General features: G+C 45.6%; 1 protein-coding gene across 2 annotated transcripts in view; it reads right to left on the bottom strand.

The window, feature by feature from the left end:
• Positions 1-6,109, bottom strand: part of DCAF12 (DDB1 and CUL4 associated factor 12) — a 37,973-nt gene extending 31,864 nt beyond the window's left edge. Inside the window, exons 1-2 of one of the 2 annotated variants that reach the window (XM_047830743.1) lie at positions 5,504-6,109; positions 4,156-4,410 (exon numbers count right to left, since the gene is read on the bottom strand). In XM_047830743.1, coding sequence (XP_047686699.1) covers positions 4,156-4,410; positions 5,504-5,581 — 333 coding nt within the window. In that variant the 5' untranslated portion in view covers positions 5,582-6,109. Of the gene's footprint in view, positions 1-4,155; positions 4,411-4,749; positions 4,825-5,503 lie in introns of those variants that run through there. The other variant, XM_047830744.1, reaches the window with a different exon arrangement.
• Positions 6,110-12,932: the final 6,823 nt, after the last annotated feature.

The following is a 12,932-nucleotide window of genomic DNA, read 5'->3' as shown; positions in this document are numbered from 1 at the left end:
CCTGCTTCAGATTCTGCCTCTCTCTCTGTCCTTCCCCAGCTCATGCTCTCTCTCTCTCAAAAATAAACAAACATTAAAAAAACAATTAAAAAATTCTGGGTGGCTGAGTTGGTTGGGAGTCTCTTAGTTTGGCTTGGTCATGATCTCACAGTTCCTGGGTTTGAGCCCCATGTTGGGCTCTGTGCTGGTAGCACGGAGCCTGCTTGGGATTCTCTCTTTCCCTCTCTATTTGCTCCTCCCCCACTTGTGTTGTTTCTGTCTCTCTCAAAATAAATAAACTTAAAGACAAAAAAAATTCCTGCATGGCAAAAACTGGCTAGAGCCAAGAATGCCTTCTCTGGCTCTCTGCAGTCCCTGCTACTTCTTACTGTCTTGTGCCTCATAAGCTTCTCTAAATTAGCTTTTGTGTCTGGCTCTGTACACAATTTGACTTTGTAATCCTAAACCAGGAAAATATACCTACCCATCCTGATTTCCAGACCCATGTTCCAATTAAGGTTATACTACCCCTTTTTCTCTAAGTAAAGAAAAAACAAGACCAGGGGTACCTGGGTGGCTGAGCCGGTTAAACGCCTGGCTTTTGCTTTCAGCTCAGGTCATGATCTTGAGGTTTCAAGATTAGAGCTCCACATTGGGTTCTGCGCTGACAGCATGGAGCCTGCTTGGGATTCTCTCTCCCCACCCCCACCCCCCACTTGCTCTGTCTCTCTCTCAAAATAAATAAATAAATAAATAAAAAAGAAAGAAAGAAAAAAAAGAAAAAAATATGACCATACTGGGGCACCTGGGTGGCTCAGTTGGTTGAACACCTGAGTCTTGATTTCTTCTCAGGTCATGATCTTGTAGTTTGTGAATCTGAGCTCCACACTGGGCTCTGAGCTGACCGCATGGGCCCTGCTTGGGATTCTCTCTCTTTCTGCCCCTCCCACAAGTATGTGTACTCTCTCTCTCTCTCCCTTGAGATAAATAAGTAAACTTAAAAATATATATGACCATACTAATGTTATTAATGATTAAGACATACGTTGACCATTCTTGTAGTTATGCTTAATAGGCCCAGAGAATTCTGAGGGTTAAGTGACTGCCCCTAGTTTGAGTGTTAGCCCATAGCATAGCAGAATTCCCACCTCAGGAATCAAGCTACAGAAAGACATAGAATATATCTGATGTTTTTTTCCATAATGGATGACCTAATGCCTCAGCAGAAGTTTCAATACTATTGCCCGAAGCTAGTTAACTGGAAAATGATAGGGCTTTTTAGCATTTGTGTATATTCAGTTAAATGCTAATGATACCAACAGTACCCAAGATAAAAACAGCTTCTAACCAGCAGACACATTAATTAATAGGTTATTTTAGGATATAAATGGTTGTGGTATACTTTTCCTACTTGATACATTTAAATTGCTTCACTGATAGCAAAATTTCAATACACCAAAACTTACTATTGAGAATCCAACACAAACTCTTCTTCCCCCGAATCTTGGCATGTTTTCCAAAGATTGTTTAATTTTCCTTTCTTTCAAACTGAGTGGAGTCCCAAGGAATGCAAACAGCATTGGAAAAAGCTTTGCATTCATTATCACCACAAATATATAGACATATTTTTTAGAGATAGGTGTACTCACAAGTGGGGTGGGGGAGGGGGGTAGGGGAAAACAGAGAGAGAGAGAGAGAGAGAGAGAATCCCAAGCAGGTTCCATGTCCATCATGGAGCCTGATGCACGGCTGGATCCCACAACCCCAGGATCACAACCTAAGAAGAAACCAAGAGTTGGGTGCTCACCCACTGAGCCACACAGCTGCCCGGACCAGTACTATTTTTGCATAAGGAAGATATTGCTAACAAGTGTTTCCCAAGATGTGCACAGGCACATTCTCAGCACTGTATATTACCACTCTCATTTTATAGATGGGAAAACAAAGGCACACAAGAGAATCATTTGCCAAATGTCACAAAGTTAAGAGCAGTGTTTCTGGTTCCCTGCTTCGGTTCTGGAAGCTAAACAAATAACAACATAAACTATATAAAGAAAATAGGCCCTCATTTAAATACCTTAGGTTATGAGGACACAGGAAGTCAGAAAGAGGTAGGTATTAAGAGTAGATTAGGGGCTCCTGGGTGGCTCAGTTAAACTTGTGACTTCAGCTCAGGTCGTGATCTCATGGTTTGTGAGTTTGAGCCCCGCATCAGGCTCTCTGCTGACAGCTTAGAGCCTGGAGCTTGCTTCAGATTCTGTGTCTCCCTCTCATGGCTCTCTTCCCCTCCCCCGCTCACACTATTGTGTGTGTCTCTCTCAAAAATAAAAATTAAAAAAAAAAAAGTAAATTATTACTTTACATTATTCAAACCTTCAAAATAGAGGCAATAAATTCAAGAAAAAGACTATTATTAACTTAGTTCAGAATTCAGCAACATTTGCCAGGCAAAACAGTATGATGATGTACATGGAGAGCAGAATGAATTCCTCCAAATGGGGAAACTCTTTTTCTACTCCAAGTCACAATGACAGTGCTCTTAAACCATGAGTGGTGGCATGAGAAACTAGGAAAAGGAAGTTTTGTCTTTCCACAACTACTTAGGTTTTTTTTTTTTTAAGTTTATTTCTTTTGAGAGAGAGAGCACGTGCCCGTGTGCACAAGTGGGGGGGGGGGGGAGGGGTGGAGAGAGAGACTCCCAAGCAGGTTTCATGATGTCAACTCAGAACCTAACCTGGGGCTTGATCCCATGAATCCTGAGATCATGACCTGAGCTGAGATCAACAGTATGATGCTTATGTGACTGAGCCACCCAGGTGCCCCACCACTACTTAGTTTTGAAAGGCTTCTGTATGACAAGCAGCAACCCTCAACAGAAGAGGAAATGTCAGTTTGGCCCCAACCTCCAAGATATTATTTCCTTCCTTAAAACTCTTGTTTAAATCTTTGCCTATGTCCTTTATAAACAAACACTTCTAGTACTTAACACTTTCTTGATCTAGAAGGATATTCTCTCTTTCAATCAATCTGTGCTTCTGCCTAAGGAAAATTTACCCAGCCATTATGACATTACTTGTCTAACCACTCAGGGTGAGGTGAAAACAGAGAGAGCAGCTGGGCCTACATCCCATCTTTTCTCATGCTTCCTTTGGAATCATTTCCCACCTCCAGGCCCTGCCTCTTACCGTTCCTCTGAAATCATGCTATTTGTGTCCTTCTGTTCCAATCATATTGTAATATCCAATCATGGATTGACCTATTTTACCTATGCCTGTAATTGTGCTTATTATATAGATTACCGACATATTTTTCCTTTCATTCACTTATAACTATTTTCTAAGTCATTCTGTATAAGAACACTCTCCTACTTATATAATAATTTTTCTCTCTTTTGAATCCTTTTCAGGAGGCTACTTTACAAAGAGCAAACATTTATATCCTGAAATATACCACCAAACACACATTCTCTGCCCTTTCTTAAAAGAAATACATCTTTAGATTCTACTCCCTAAAAAGTAATGCTCGCTTTATCTTGAGCCAAGTGCTAGTTAATTTTTTTTTAATATTATTTATTTTTGAGAGAGAGAGAGAGAGAGAGAACGTGTGTTGAGTGAGTGCATGAGCAGGGTAGAGGCAGAGAAAGGGGAACAGAGAATCCAAAGCAGGCTTCTCGCTGACACCAGAGAGCTCGATGTGGGGCTCGAACCCACAAACCATGAGATCATAACTTGAGCCCAAGTTGGACACTTAACTGACTGAGCCACCCACACATCCTTAAATATTTTTATATATGCCTTTAGTCTAGCAGGTAAGACCTAAGTTTCCACTATTATGTATCCCAAATGATGCCCTCCCTGAGCATCATTCTTTCCTAAATCTTTCCTCTGCATTCTCTGACTTAAAAAGCAACACAAAAAGATGAGGCCAAAAAAAGCAGTGGAACAACTGTACATATGGCAAGAGGCCTAAAGAAACAGGCTCCTCTGAAGATTTATCAGGAAAGAAATGAGGAAGTGGCAAAAGGGACAGAAAGAGAGGCGGAAGTTATCAACAGATAGGAGAGAATGGAAAGCAGAGTAAGGCAATATCCTCCCAAAAGAAGCTGATGAGGAAAGTGAGCAGTGAGAGGTTCTAGAGCAGGACATAGGGTAAGGTTCACTTACCCCAGACACTTACCGTGTTGCATTTGGTGCCACACACCACTTGCCTATGATTCAGCCACTGAGATGCAAACACTTTATTAAGGGTTCCAAGATGAAACTCTCTCTCCCTCAGGAGACTGGGAAGTTGCTGTGCTGCATAGCCATGCAACACTCGAGAATAGTTGGTTTCATTCTGAAGCCTGACTTCTCGGTTCTTCAGGTAGTACACTAAGGATCTCTTCACCGGGGGGAGCCTTTTCCTTTTGTGAAGTGAGTGATCCCAGCCAAACTGTGTAAAGCAACATTAGAAATTAGGGCTTTGGCTACCTTGGTTCAGAAGGAGGGATCATCCTCCTGTATCAGAGAAATCACCAAGAACTCATCCTGCAGGATTCACATATAACAGAATAGGTAACTCAATACAGAAAAGTCCAATTTAATTCTTCCAACATTGAAAAGATACTGCTCATAGTCAAACCTATGAGAAACAAGGGCTGAAAGACAAGGGAATGGAAGCAGAAAAGAGGTCAAAAGGTTTACTAGGCCTTTTAGGAGTGAAGGATTCAAATCCCCTAAAGCTATACTTGACAGGGAAGGGAATGAGGGGCCACATAATTACTATACCGACCTGGGCTGCATCTCTACCCAGTCCCCTTCTCTCTCTCAGTCTGTACTCCCCGCGGAGCATGGAGAGTGCAACTAGGGCCAGACTGGGGTCCTACACCTTCCAGGGATGCACTATCAAAGACTTCCTCCCTGTCCCGCGCTCCAGGCGGTTGAAGAATTCGAAAAATCAAATACTAACGGGGTAGGAGGCACGGGAAATCAGAGTCCGAATACACGTCCAACAAGGTCTTCTCCTTCAAAGAGGGAGGTATAGGAATGATACCTGAGAAGTGCTGTTTTTTACAACGGTCCAGGAGCCAAAAGCCCCATGTTGGGGCTTGAGGTAGCCGGAGGGAGAATCTTTCCCATATAAAGGTCGCAATCATCTCTGCCCACCCCCCCACCCCCCCCGGAGGTGGACTTCACTCTCCCTCCGCGTACCTTCTGGGAGGTTTTGTTCCTGATTCCACTCGACGTCGGTTTCCCTTCCTCCAAAGCCAAGATTCTAGTTTCCCCTCAAGCCCCACTCCCGGCTGTAGGCCTTCTGAGGAGTATACCCTGTTTCCAAGTTTCCCTTCAGTGTCTCATCTCTCTGTCGTTTCTGCTCTCCTATGAATTCCTGGGGACCCAGCCCTTACCGTACTGGCTGGGTCACGCTCTTGCCCCACCTCTGATTACAAACCTTGGTCCCGGGTTCCGGTTCCCTTATCTCAGGACTCTATCCCCCTCTGGGTGCTTCGGCGATATAACCCGAGTCCTGGCCTCTCAGCCCTCACCTGCGGGCACTGAGCGTCGCTCCCAGCTCCTGGCGAGGCAGGCGCTTTCCGCTTCCTGCTAACTGCTTTCCGGGCCATAGTGGGCAGCGCCGCAGCGGCCCCGCAGCCACATGGGGCGGGGGTAGCGAGGGTTAGCAAGACGGCGGGTCATATACTGGGCCCCGGGGCCACGCACTTTAAAGCGCCTGGCCCGGAAAATGGCCCGGACCCAGGGAGGCAGGCAAAAGGGAAAGGAGGGAGGGAGGACCGGGGCCGGGAAAGGGAAAGGGAAAGGGAAGGGGTTAGGGAAGGAAGGAACGAGAAGCTTTCAGACGAACAAGTCTGAAAGGACGGCGAGCGGCTGGAACCAAAACACCCCCTCCCCTTCGCCCTAGCTCCGTCACCCTTGCGCAGCCGCACTTCGCTGCACGTCGCCACGGAGACGCCGCCTGGCCTTCAGGGGTGGGGTTTAGGGTCTGCAAGTGGTAAATTCGCGGCTGTCGTTTTGCTGCCGCCCGCGCATTTCCAACGGTCGTCAGAGTGCCGCTGGAAGTGGAAGACCAGGGGTCAAAGCAATCTGCGTTCTGGCCGCTGACCTTGGACCCCCGCCTACTCATCCGCAGGCACCCGGAAGTGAAGACAACTAACCCGGCTCGGAGAAGGAATCCTTCCCAGCACACGCCTTTCCTGGGCAGCCACCACTGGTTATCTCCTTTTGAGCGCCGCACTTTCCCCGAACCTATCACAAACGGAGCTCCAGCACCAAGGGCTGGACTCTGTGCGAGGAGGCAGGACCTCCTTCCCCCACCCTCGTAAGGTGGAGTCCGGCCGGCGTGCCCAGACTTTCCTTCTTTAGAGTACCTGCCCTGCCCGGCGCAGCCACCCCAAGCCGCTCCCTGGTCCTCTGCCCGCCTTCCCACCCCTGGGGAGTCCTAAGGCTCCGTTCTCCTCTCAGTCTCCTGATTCCCTGCTGTCCACCTCTCCCGACTCTCCTGCCCAAGCTGCAACAGCTCCTCAGTCACCTTTCCCTCAGCTACGACCTCGCCTCCCTTTCGACTCCCACGACCTGCGGGCCACAGGGTCTTTGTGCTTTATGAAATAGGCCTCACGCCTTAATTTATGTTTCTTATGTCTCCTAAATTGAGGACAGGAACAGGGGACTGCCATTGCCTGCCTCTCCCTCTGGGCCCTGGTTGCATCTCAATGAGGGCATATTGGGTGAAATTCTGAACTACAAAGTATAGTGGCCGTTTAGCTTGTCAGAGAAGGGGGCTTCTTCAGGATCACCCTTGCCTCCATTTTCAGAAGATGCTGTAGGAATTTGAGTGCTGGTTCCGCTTTTCCTCAGGTAAAGAAACCCTTTGAGGAAGCAGGATACTCTTGCTTGGGGTTGACTGGCTTCGGGCTGTAGTGCCCAGTTACCTGCTGGTCGCTTCAGGCTTCATACCTCCAGGGAGCTCTGTTGACCCATCTAAGGTTCTGCCTACAAGATTTAGATTTGTTTTCCAATCCGAAACAGACCAGATTGAGACAGAGTCCTCTGCCATCCCAAGTGGGCACTGCCACTAATCTCTAGTGCCACCTTGGGAAAGGCAGCCCCATCTTACTTGGTCAGGCCTATTCCTTCAGAGACATGAACAGGGTGAATGGGTCAGAAGTGGTTCAGCTTTCTTTTTGAGCCTCTTGCTGCAGTTCTGTCTTGCCTCACAATGCCCTTGGTGACCCAGGAGCCCACTGGGCAAGAGTCTGGAATTCCTTTGAGAATCTAGGCTCATGCTGGGCTGCGCTTGGTTCCTGGTATTCTCTGCCCATGTCAAAGGCTGTAGGCTCATCCTCAGAGTTGGTGCACTTCATTTTGACATCCCAGGAACTATCGCCAAATGTACCTCCCAGCAGAGCTCACAATTTCTGTGGAATAAAGATTCACCTTGAAGTTTAAAAGTCCACAGTTGCTTTTAAAAGACTGACGACAACGGGGCATGTGGGTGGCTTGCTGCTGTCACCACAGAGCCTGTTTCAGATCCTCTGTCCCCCTCTCCCTCTGCCCCTCCCCTGCTTGTGCTGTCTCTCCCAAAATAAATAAATTTAAAAAATAAAGACTGATGATACCAATGATTGGTGAGGTAGAATAACTGGAACTCTCATACGTTGCTAGTGGGCACATAAATTGGTACAATTTGGAAAAAATCTATGATAGTACCTACTATGGCTAAGTATGTGTACCTTATGATCCAGAACTACTTCTGGTTGTATCAACAGACATGAGTGTTTACGTCCACCAAAAGGCATGAGAGTACTCAGTTTTATTCATAACAGCCATAAATGGAAAATAGTTCAAATGTCAATCGATGAAAATAGTTCAAATGCCAATTGATAGATAAATTGGGGGTTCCTGTGACCTCCTAATCAGGGTTGATAATTTGTTATAATACCTCATGGAACTCAGGAAAATAAATATATTGCCAGCTTATTATAAAGGGTATTATAAAAGAAACAAATGAAGGGCTAAATGAAGATGGACAGGGAGTGAGGTCTGCAAGAGTCCTGAACACAGGAGCTTCTGTCCCTGTGGAGCTTGGGGTACACTACCCTCATGGTATGTGGATATATTCACCAACTTGGAGGCTAATCCAAACCCCATAGTTAGGGTTTATATGGAGGTTCCATTATGAAGGGATGATTGATTAAATCATTAACCTTGATTCAATCCACATTTCTCCTCCCCTTCTCAGAGGTTAGGGGATGAGGCTGAAAGTTCCATACTCATAATTACATGCTTGGTTCCTCTGGCAACCAACCCCCATCCTGAAGCTATCTAAGGAATCATCTTGAGTCACCCCATTAATATGAACTCAGGTATGGTTGAGAGGGACTTATTAAAAATGACAAATGATGTGCTTCTACCATTATGACTTAGAAAATTACAAGAGTTTTAGGAGCTCTTGTGCCAGGAATCAGGACAAAGACCAAATACATATTATATTACAATCTCATATAATAGGAGTCAGAGTAGTCATTACTCTTGGTGGTTACTAACTGTGAAGAGAACCCAGGGAGGTTTCTGGTGTGCAAGAAATTTATATAAGTATATAAACATATATGTCTTTTTAAGATTTTATTTTTGAGTAATCTCTACACCCAATGTGGGGCTCGAACCTATAACCCTAAGATTAAGAGTCGCATGCTTCACCCACTGAGCCAGCCAGGTGCTCTGGAAACTTCTATATCTTGATCTTGGTGATGATTATAACAGTGTACACATATGTAAAATTTAAACAAGGTGTACATTCAAGATTTATGCAGTTTAGGGGTGCCTGGGTGGCTCAGTTGGTTAAGTGGCCAACTTCAGCTCAGGTCATGATCTCACAGTCTGTGGGTTCAAGCCCTGTGTCAACCTCCGGGCTGACAGCTCAGAGCCTGGAGCTGCTTTGGGTTCGGTACCTCCCCCTCTCTTTGCCCCTTCCCCACTCATGCTTGCTCTCTCTTGCTCACTCTCTCTCAAAAATGAGTAAACATTAAAAAAAGATTTATGCAGTTTATATTAAGTATACCTCAATATAAAGATATAAGTGCTCAAAATTTTTTCATCTGGCTTCTTCCCTTGTACTTTTTAAGACAAGCAGGCTAGGAAGAAGGAAAATTTAAAAACTACAATCTGGGGGTCGCCTGATTTTGGCTCAGGTCATGAGGTTGCAGTTTCGTGGGTTCAAGCCTGCTGTCAGGCTCTTCGCTGACAGCACAGAGCCTGATTGGAATTCTCCCTCTCTCTGCTCCTGCCCCACTCGTGCTCTCTCTGTCTCTCTCAAAATAAATAAACTCACACATACATACACACACACACACACACACACACACACACACATACACACACACACACTATCTGGGGCTCCCGGATGACTCAGTTGGTTAAGTGTCCAACTGTTGGGGCACCTGGCTGGCTCAGCTGGTGGAGCGTTTGACTCTTGTTTTGGCTTGGGTCATGATCTCACGGTTCGTGGGTTCGAGCCCTGCGTCGGGCTTTGTGCTGACAGTGTGGAGCCTGCTTAGGATATTCTCTCTCTCTCTCTCTCTCTCTCTCTGCCCCTTCCCCACTCGTATGTATACGCACATTCTCTCTCAAATAAGTAAAAATTTAAGAAATAAAATAAAAAAATAAAAGCCACAACCCTAGACTGAAATTAATCTGAGAGGATATTGAATTCGTCTCTCCGCACTACAAACAAAACAAAAAAATGTTCTCCAGACATATGAAAGCCTGGGAATCACCTTTGTCTCTCCCAATTCTTGTAACCTCTCCTCTCCATCACCAAGTCCTATTTATTTTGCCTTCTAAATATTTTGAGTCAATTCACATCTCCCACTACCCTAGTCCAAGTCTGTCATGTATTTTTTTAAATCACATTTATTGGGGCACCTGGGTGGCTCAGTCAGTTAAACATCTGACTCTTGATTTCTGCTCAGGTCATGATCTCATGGTCATGAGATTGAGACCAGAGTGTGAGATCAAGCCCAGAGCTGGGCTCCATGCTGAGTGCAGTGCCTGCTTAAGATTCTCTCTTTCCCGGGGCACCTGGGTGGCTCAGTTGGTTAAGCATCCAACCTTGGCCCAGGTCATGATCTCCCAGTTTGTGAGTTCAGGCCCCTTGTTGGGCTTTGTGCTGACAATTCAGAGCCTGGAGCCTGCTTCAGATTCTGTGTCTCCCTCTCTCTCTCTCTGCCCCTTCTCTGCTCATGCTCTCTTTCTCTCTCTCAAAAATAGAAACATTAAAAAAAAAAAAAAGATTCTCTCTCTCTCCCTCTCTCCTTCTGGCCCTCCCCTGCTGTGCTGTCTCTCTCTCTCTCAAAAAAAAATTAAATCACATTTATTAACATCACCACCAATGTACTCATTAATTTTTAAAATAATTTAACTTTTTAATTTTTAAAAAAATATTTTGAGAGAGAGAGACTGCACATGCATGAGTTGGGGAGGGGAGGGGGAAGGGAAGGGCAGAGGGAGCATGAGATTATAAGCTGTGAGATCATGATCTGAGCTGAAATCAATTGTCTGATGCTTAACCAACTGAGCCACCCAGGCATCCCTATTTATTTTTTTAAAGTAAGCTCTATGCCCATTGCAGGGCTTGAACTCACAACCCCAAGATCAAGAGTCACATGCACATTGGGGTGCCCGGCTGGCTCAATCTGTGGAGCATATGATTATTGATCTCAGAGTTCAAGCCCCAGGTTGGATGTAGAGATTATTTAAAAACAAAATCTTTTTTGGGGTGCCTTGGTGGCTCAGTCAGTTGAGTGTCCAACTTCAGCTCAGGGCATGATCTCGCAGTTCATGAGTTTGAGCCGTATCAGGCTCTGTGCTGACAGCTCAGAGCCTGTAGCCTGCTTCAGAGTCTTTCTCCCTCTCTCTCTGCCCCTCCCCCAGTCATGCTGTCTTTAAAATATAAACATTAAACATTTTCTAAATAAAATTTTTTTTTTAATTTTTTTTTCAACGTTTATTTATTTTTGGGACAGAGAGAGACAGAGCATGAACGGGGGAAGGGCAGAGAGAGAGGGAGACACAGAATCGGAAACAGGCTCCAGGCTCTGAGCCATCAGCCCAGAGCCTGACGCGGGGCTCGAACTCACAGACCGCAAGATCGTGACCTGGCTGAAGTCGGACGCTTAACCGACTGCGCCACCCAGGCACCCCTAAATAAAATTTTTTAAAAATAAATTTTATTTTACTTTTAAAGTTTATTTATTCTGGAAGAGACAGACAGTATAAACAGGTGAGAGGCAGAGAGGGCAAATCCCAAGCAGACTCCACAGTGTCAGCACAGAGCCTGATGCGGGGCTCGAACTCACAAACTGTGAGATCATGACCTGAGCTGAAACCAAGAGTCAAACACTTAACCGACTGAGCCACCAAGGCACCCCCTCAAAAAAATCATAAAACAAAAAACAAGTCACGTGCACAACTGACTGAGCCAGCCAGCTGCCCCATCACCTACTGATTGCACCATTTGTGAAGATCTCAGAGACCACATGAATCTACTCTGACCTCTTGTGTTTTGCACTCAGCAGATAGTTCTTTTTTTAATGCAAATTTGATCAAACTATCCCCATGGTCATCTCTACTTCCTCGCTGTCTTCCTCCTGGTCTTTTGATAAAAATAAAATGCTTGGGGCGCCTGGGTGGCGCAGCCGGTTGAGCGTCCGACTTCAGCCAGGTCACGATCTCGAGGTCCATGAGTTCGAGCCCCGCGTCAGGCTCTGGGCTGATGGCTCAGAGCCCGGAGCCTGTTTCCGATTCTGTGTCTCCCTCTCTCTCTGCCCCTCCCCCGTTCATGCTGTGTCTCTCTCTGTCCCAAAAATAAATAAACGTTGAAAAAAAAATTTAAAAAAAAATTAAAAAAAATAAAATGCTTAATCTGACCCTTGAGACCCTGCATGATCTGGCTCCTAACTTGACTCCAGCCACATCTCTTACTATATTTCTCCTCCTTTCTCAGTTCCAACCATACTGACCCTCTTTCAATCCTTCCAAATCCAACCAACATGTTCCCTCTTGCCACGGGGCCCGGGTACAGCTTTATCTCCATTTGATTTACTCCTTCTAGGGGCGCCTGGGTGGCTCAGTCGGTTAAGTGTCCAACTTCGGCTCGGGTCATGAACTTGCAGTCCATGAGTTCGAGCCCCGTGTTGGGCCCTGTGCTGACAGCTCAGAGCCTGGAGCCTGCCTTGGATTCTGTGTCTCCCTCTCTCTATTTCTCTCTGTCCCTACCCTGCTCATGCTCTGTCTCTCTCTGTCTCAATGATAAATAGACATTAAAAATATTTTTAAAAATACTCTTTCTATTCCTCTTTGCTGTTGTAGTACTTAGTCATTTTTCAGATGTCAGTTGAAACATTACTTCCTTAGGAAAGTGTTTCCTGGGCTCCTTGATTAGTTTTGATCCCCCACCTCCATTATTTAATTTCAAAGCATTGTATGTTTCTCCTTTGAGAACTTATCACAGTTAGAATTTTACATGCATTTGTAGGATTATTTGATTAATGTCTGTCACCCCCACTAGAGTGTAAGCTGCTTGAGAGTAGGGACTATGGATGTCTTTGCTATCATTGTTATCTCTAGTGTCTGAGTGCACTGTGGTGTATATATGGGGTATCTCTTGATCGGATGGGGGACTCCAAATGTGGGGTAAGATCGGGTAAAAGCTGGTGGTGTGAGAGGTGAAAGAATTCACCCACAGCAGAACAAATTGAATACACCTCAAGAGAGGAGTAGGCAGGCAGCGGAGAAGATGCTGTCTGCAAAGAGGCAATTCATGGGGGCTGTTCCTAAAGGGGGAAGATGAGGAGGTATGGTGAGGTATGCAATCTTCCCTTTTTTGGTAACTGTGCCTATCTGTAAGTAGCCCATTGGTTAGTTAGCACCTATGGATATTTTGAGGTGGGTTACTTGATG

The sequence above is a fragment of the Prionailurus viverrinus genome, chromosome D4 (assembly GCF_022837055.1).
Source record: "Prionailurus viverrinus isolate Anna chromosome D4, UM_Priviv_1.0, whole genome shotgun sequence".
Lineage (NCBI taxonomy): Eukaryota > Metazoa > Chordata > Mammalia > Carnivora > Felidae > Prionailurus > Prionailurus viverrinus.
The sequence above is the reverse complement of the archived record's forward strand: the minus strand, read 5'-3'. Positions and strand labels throughout refer to the sequence as shown.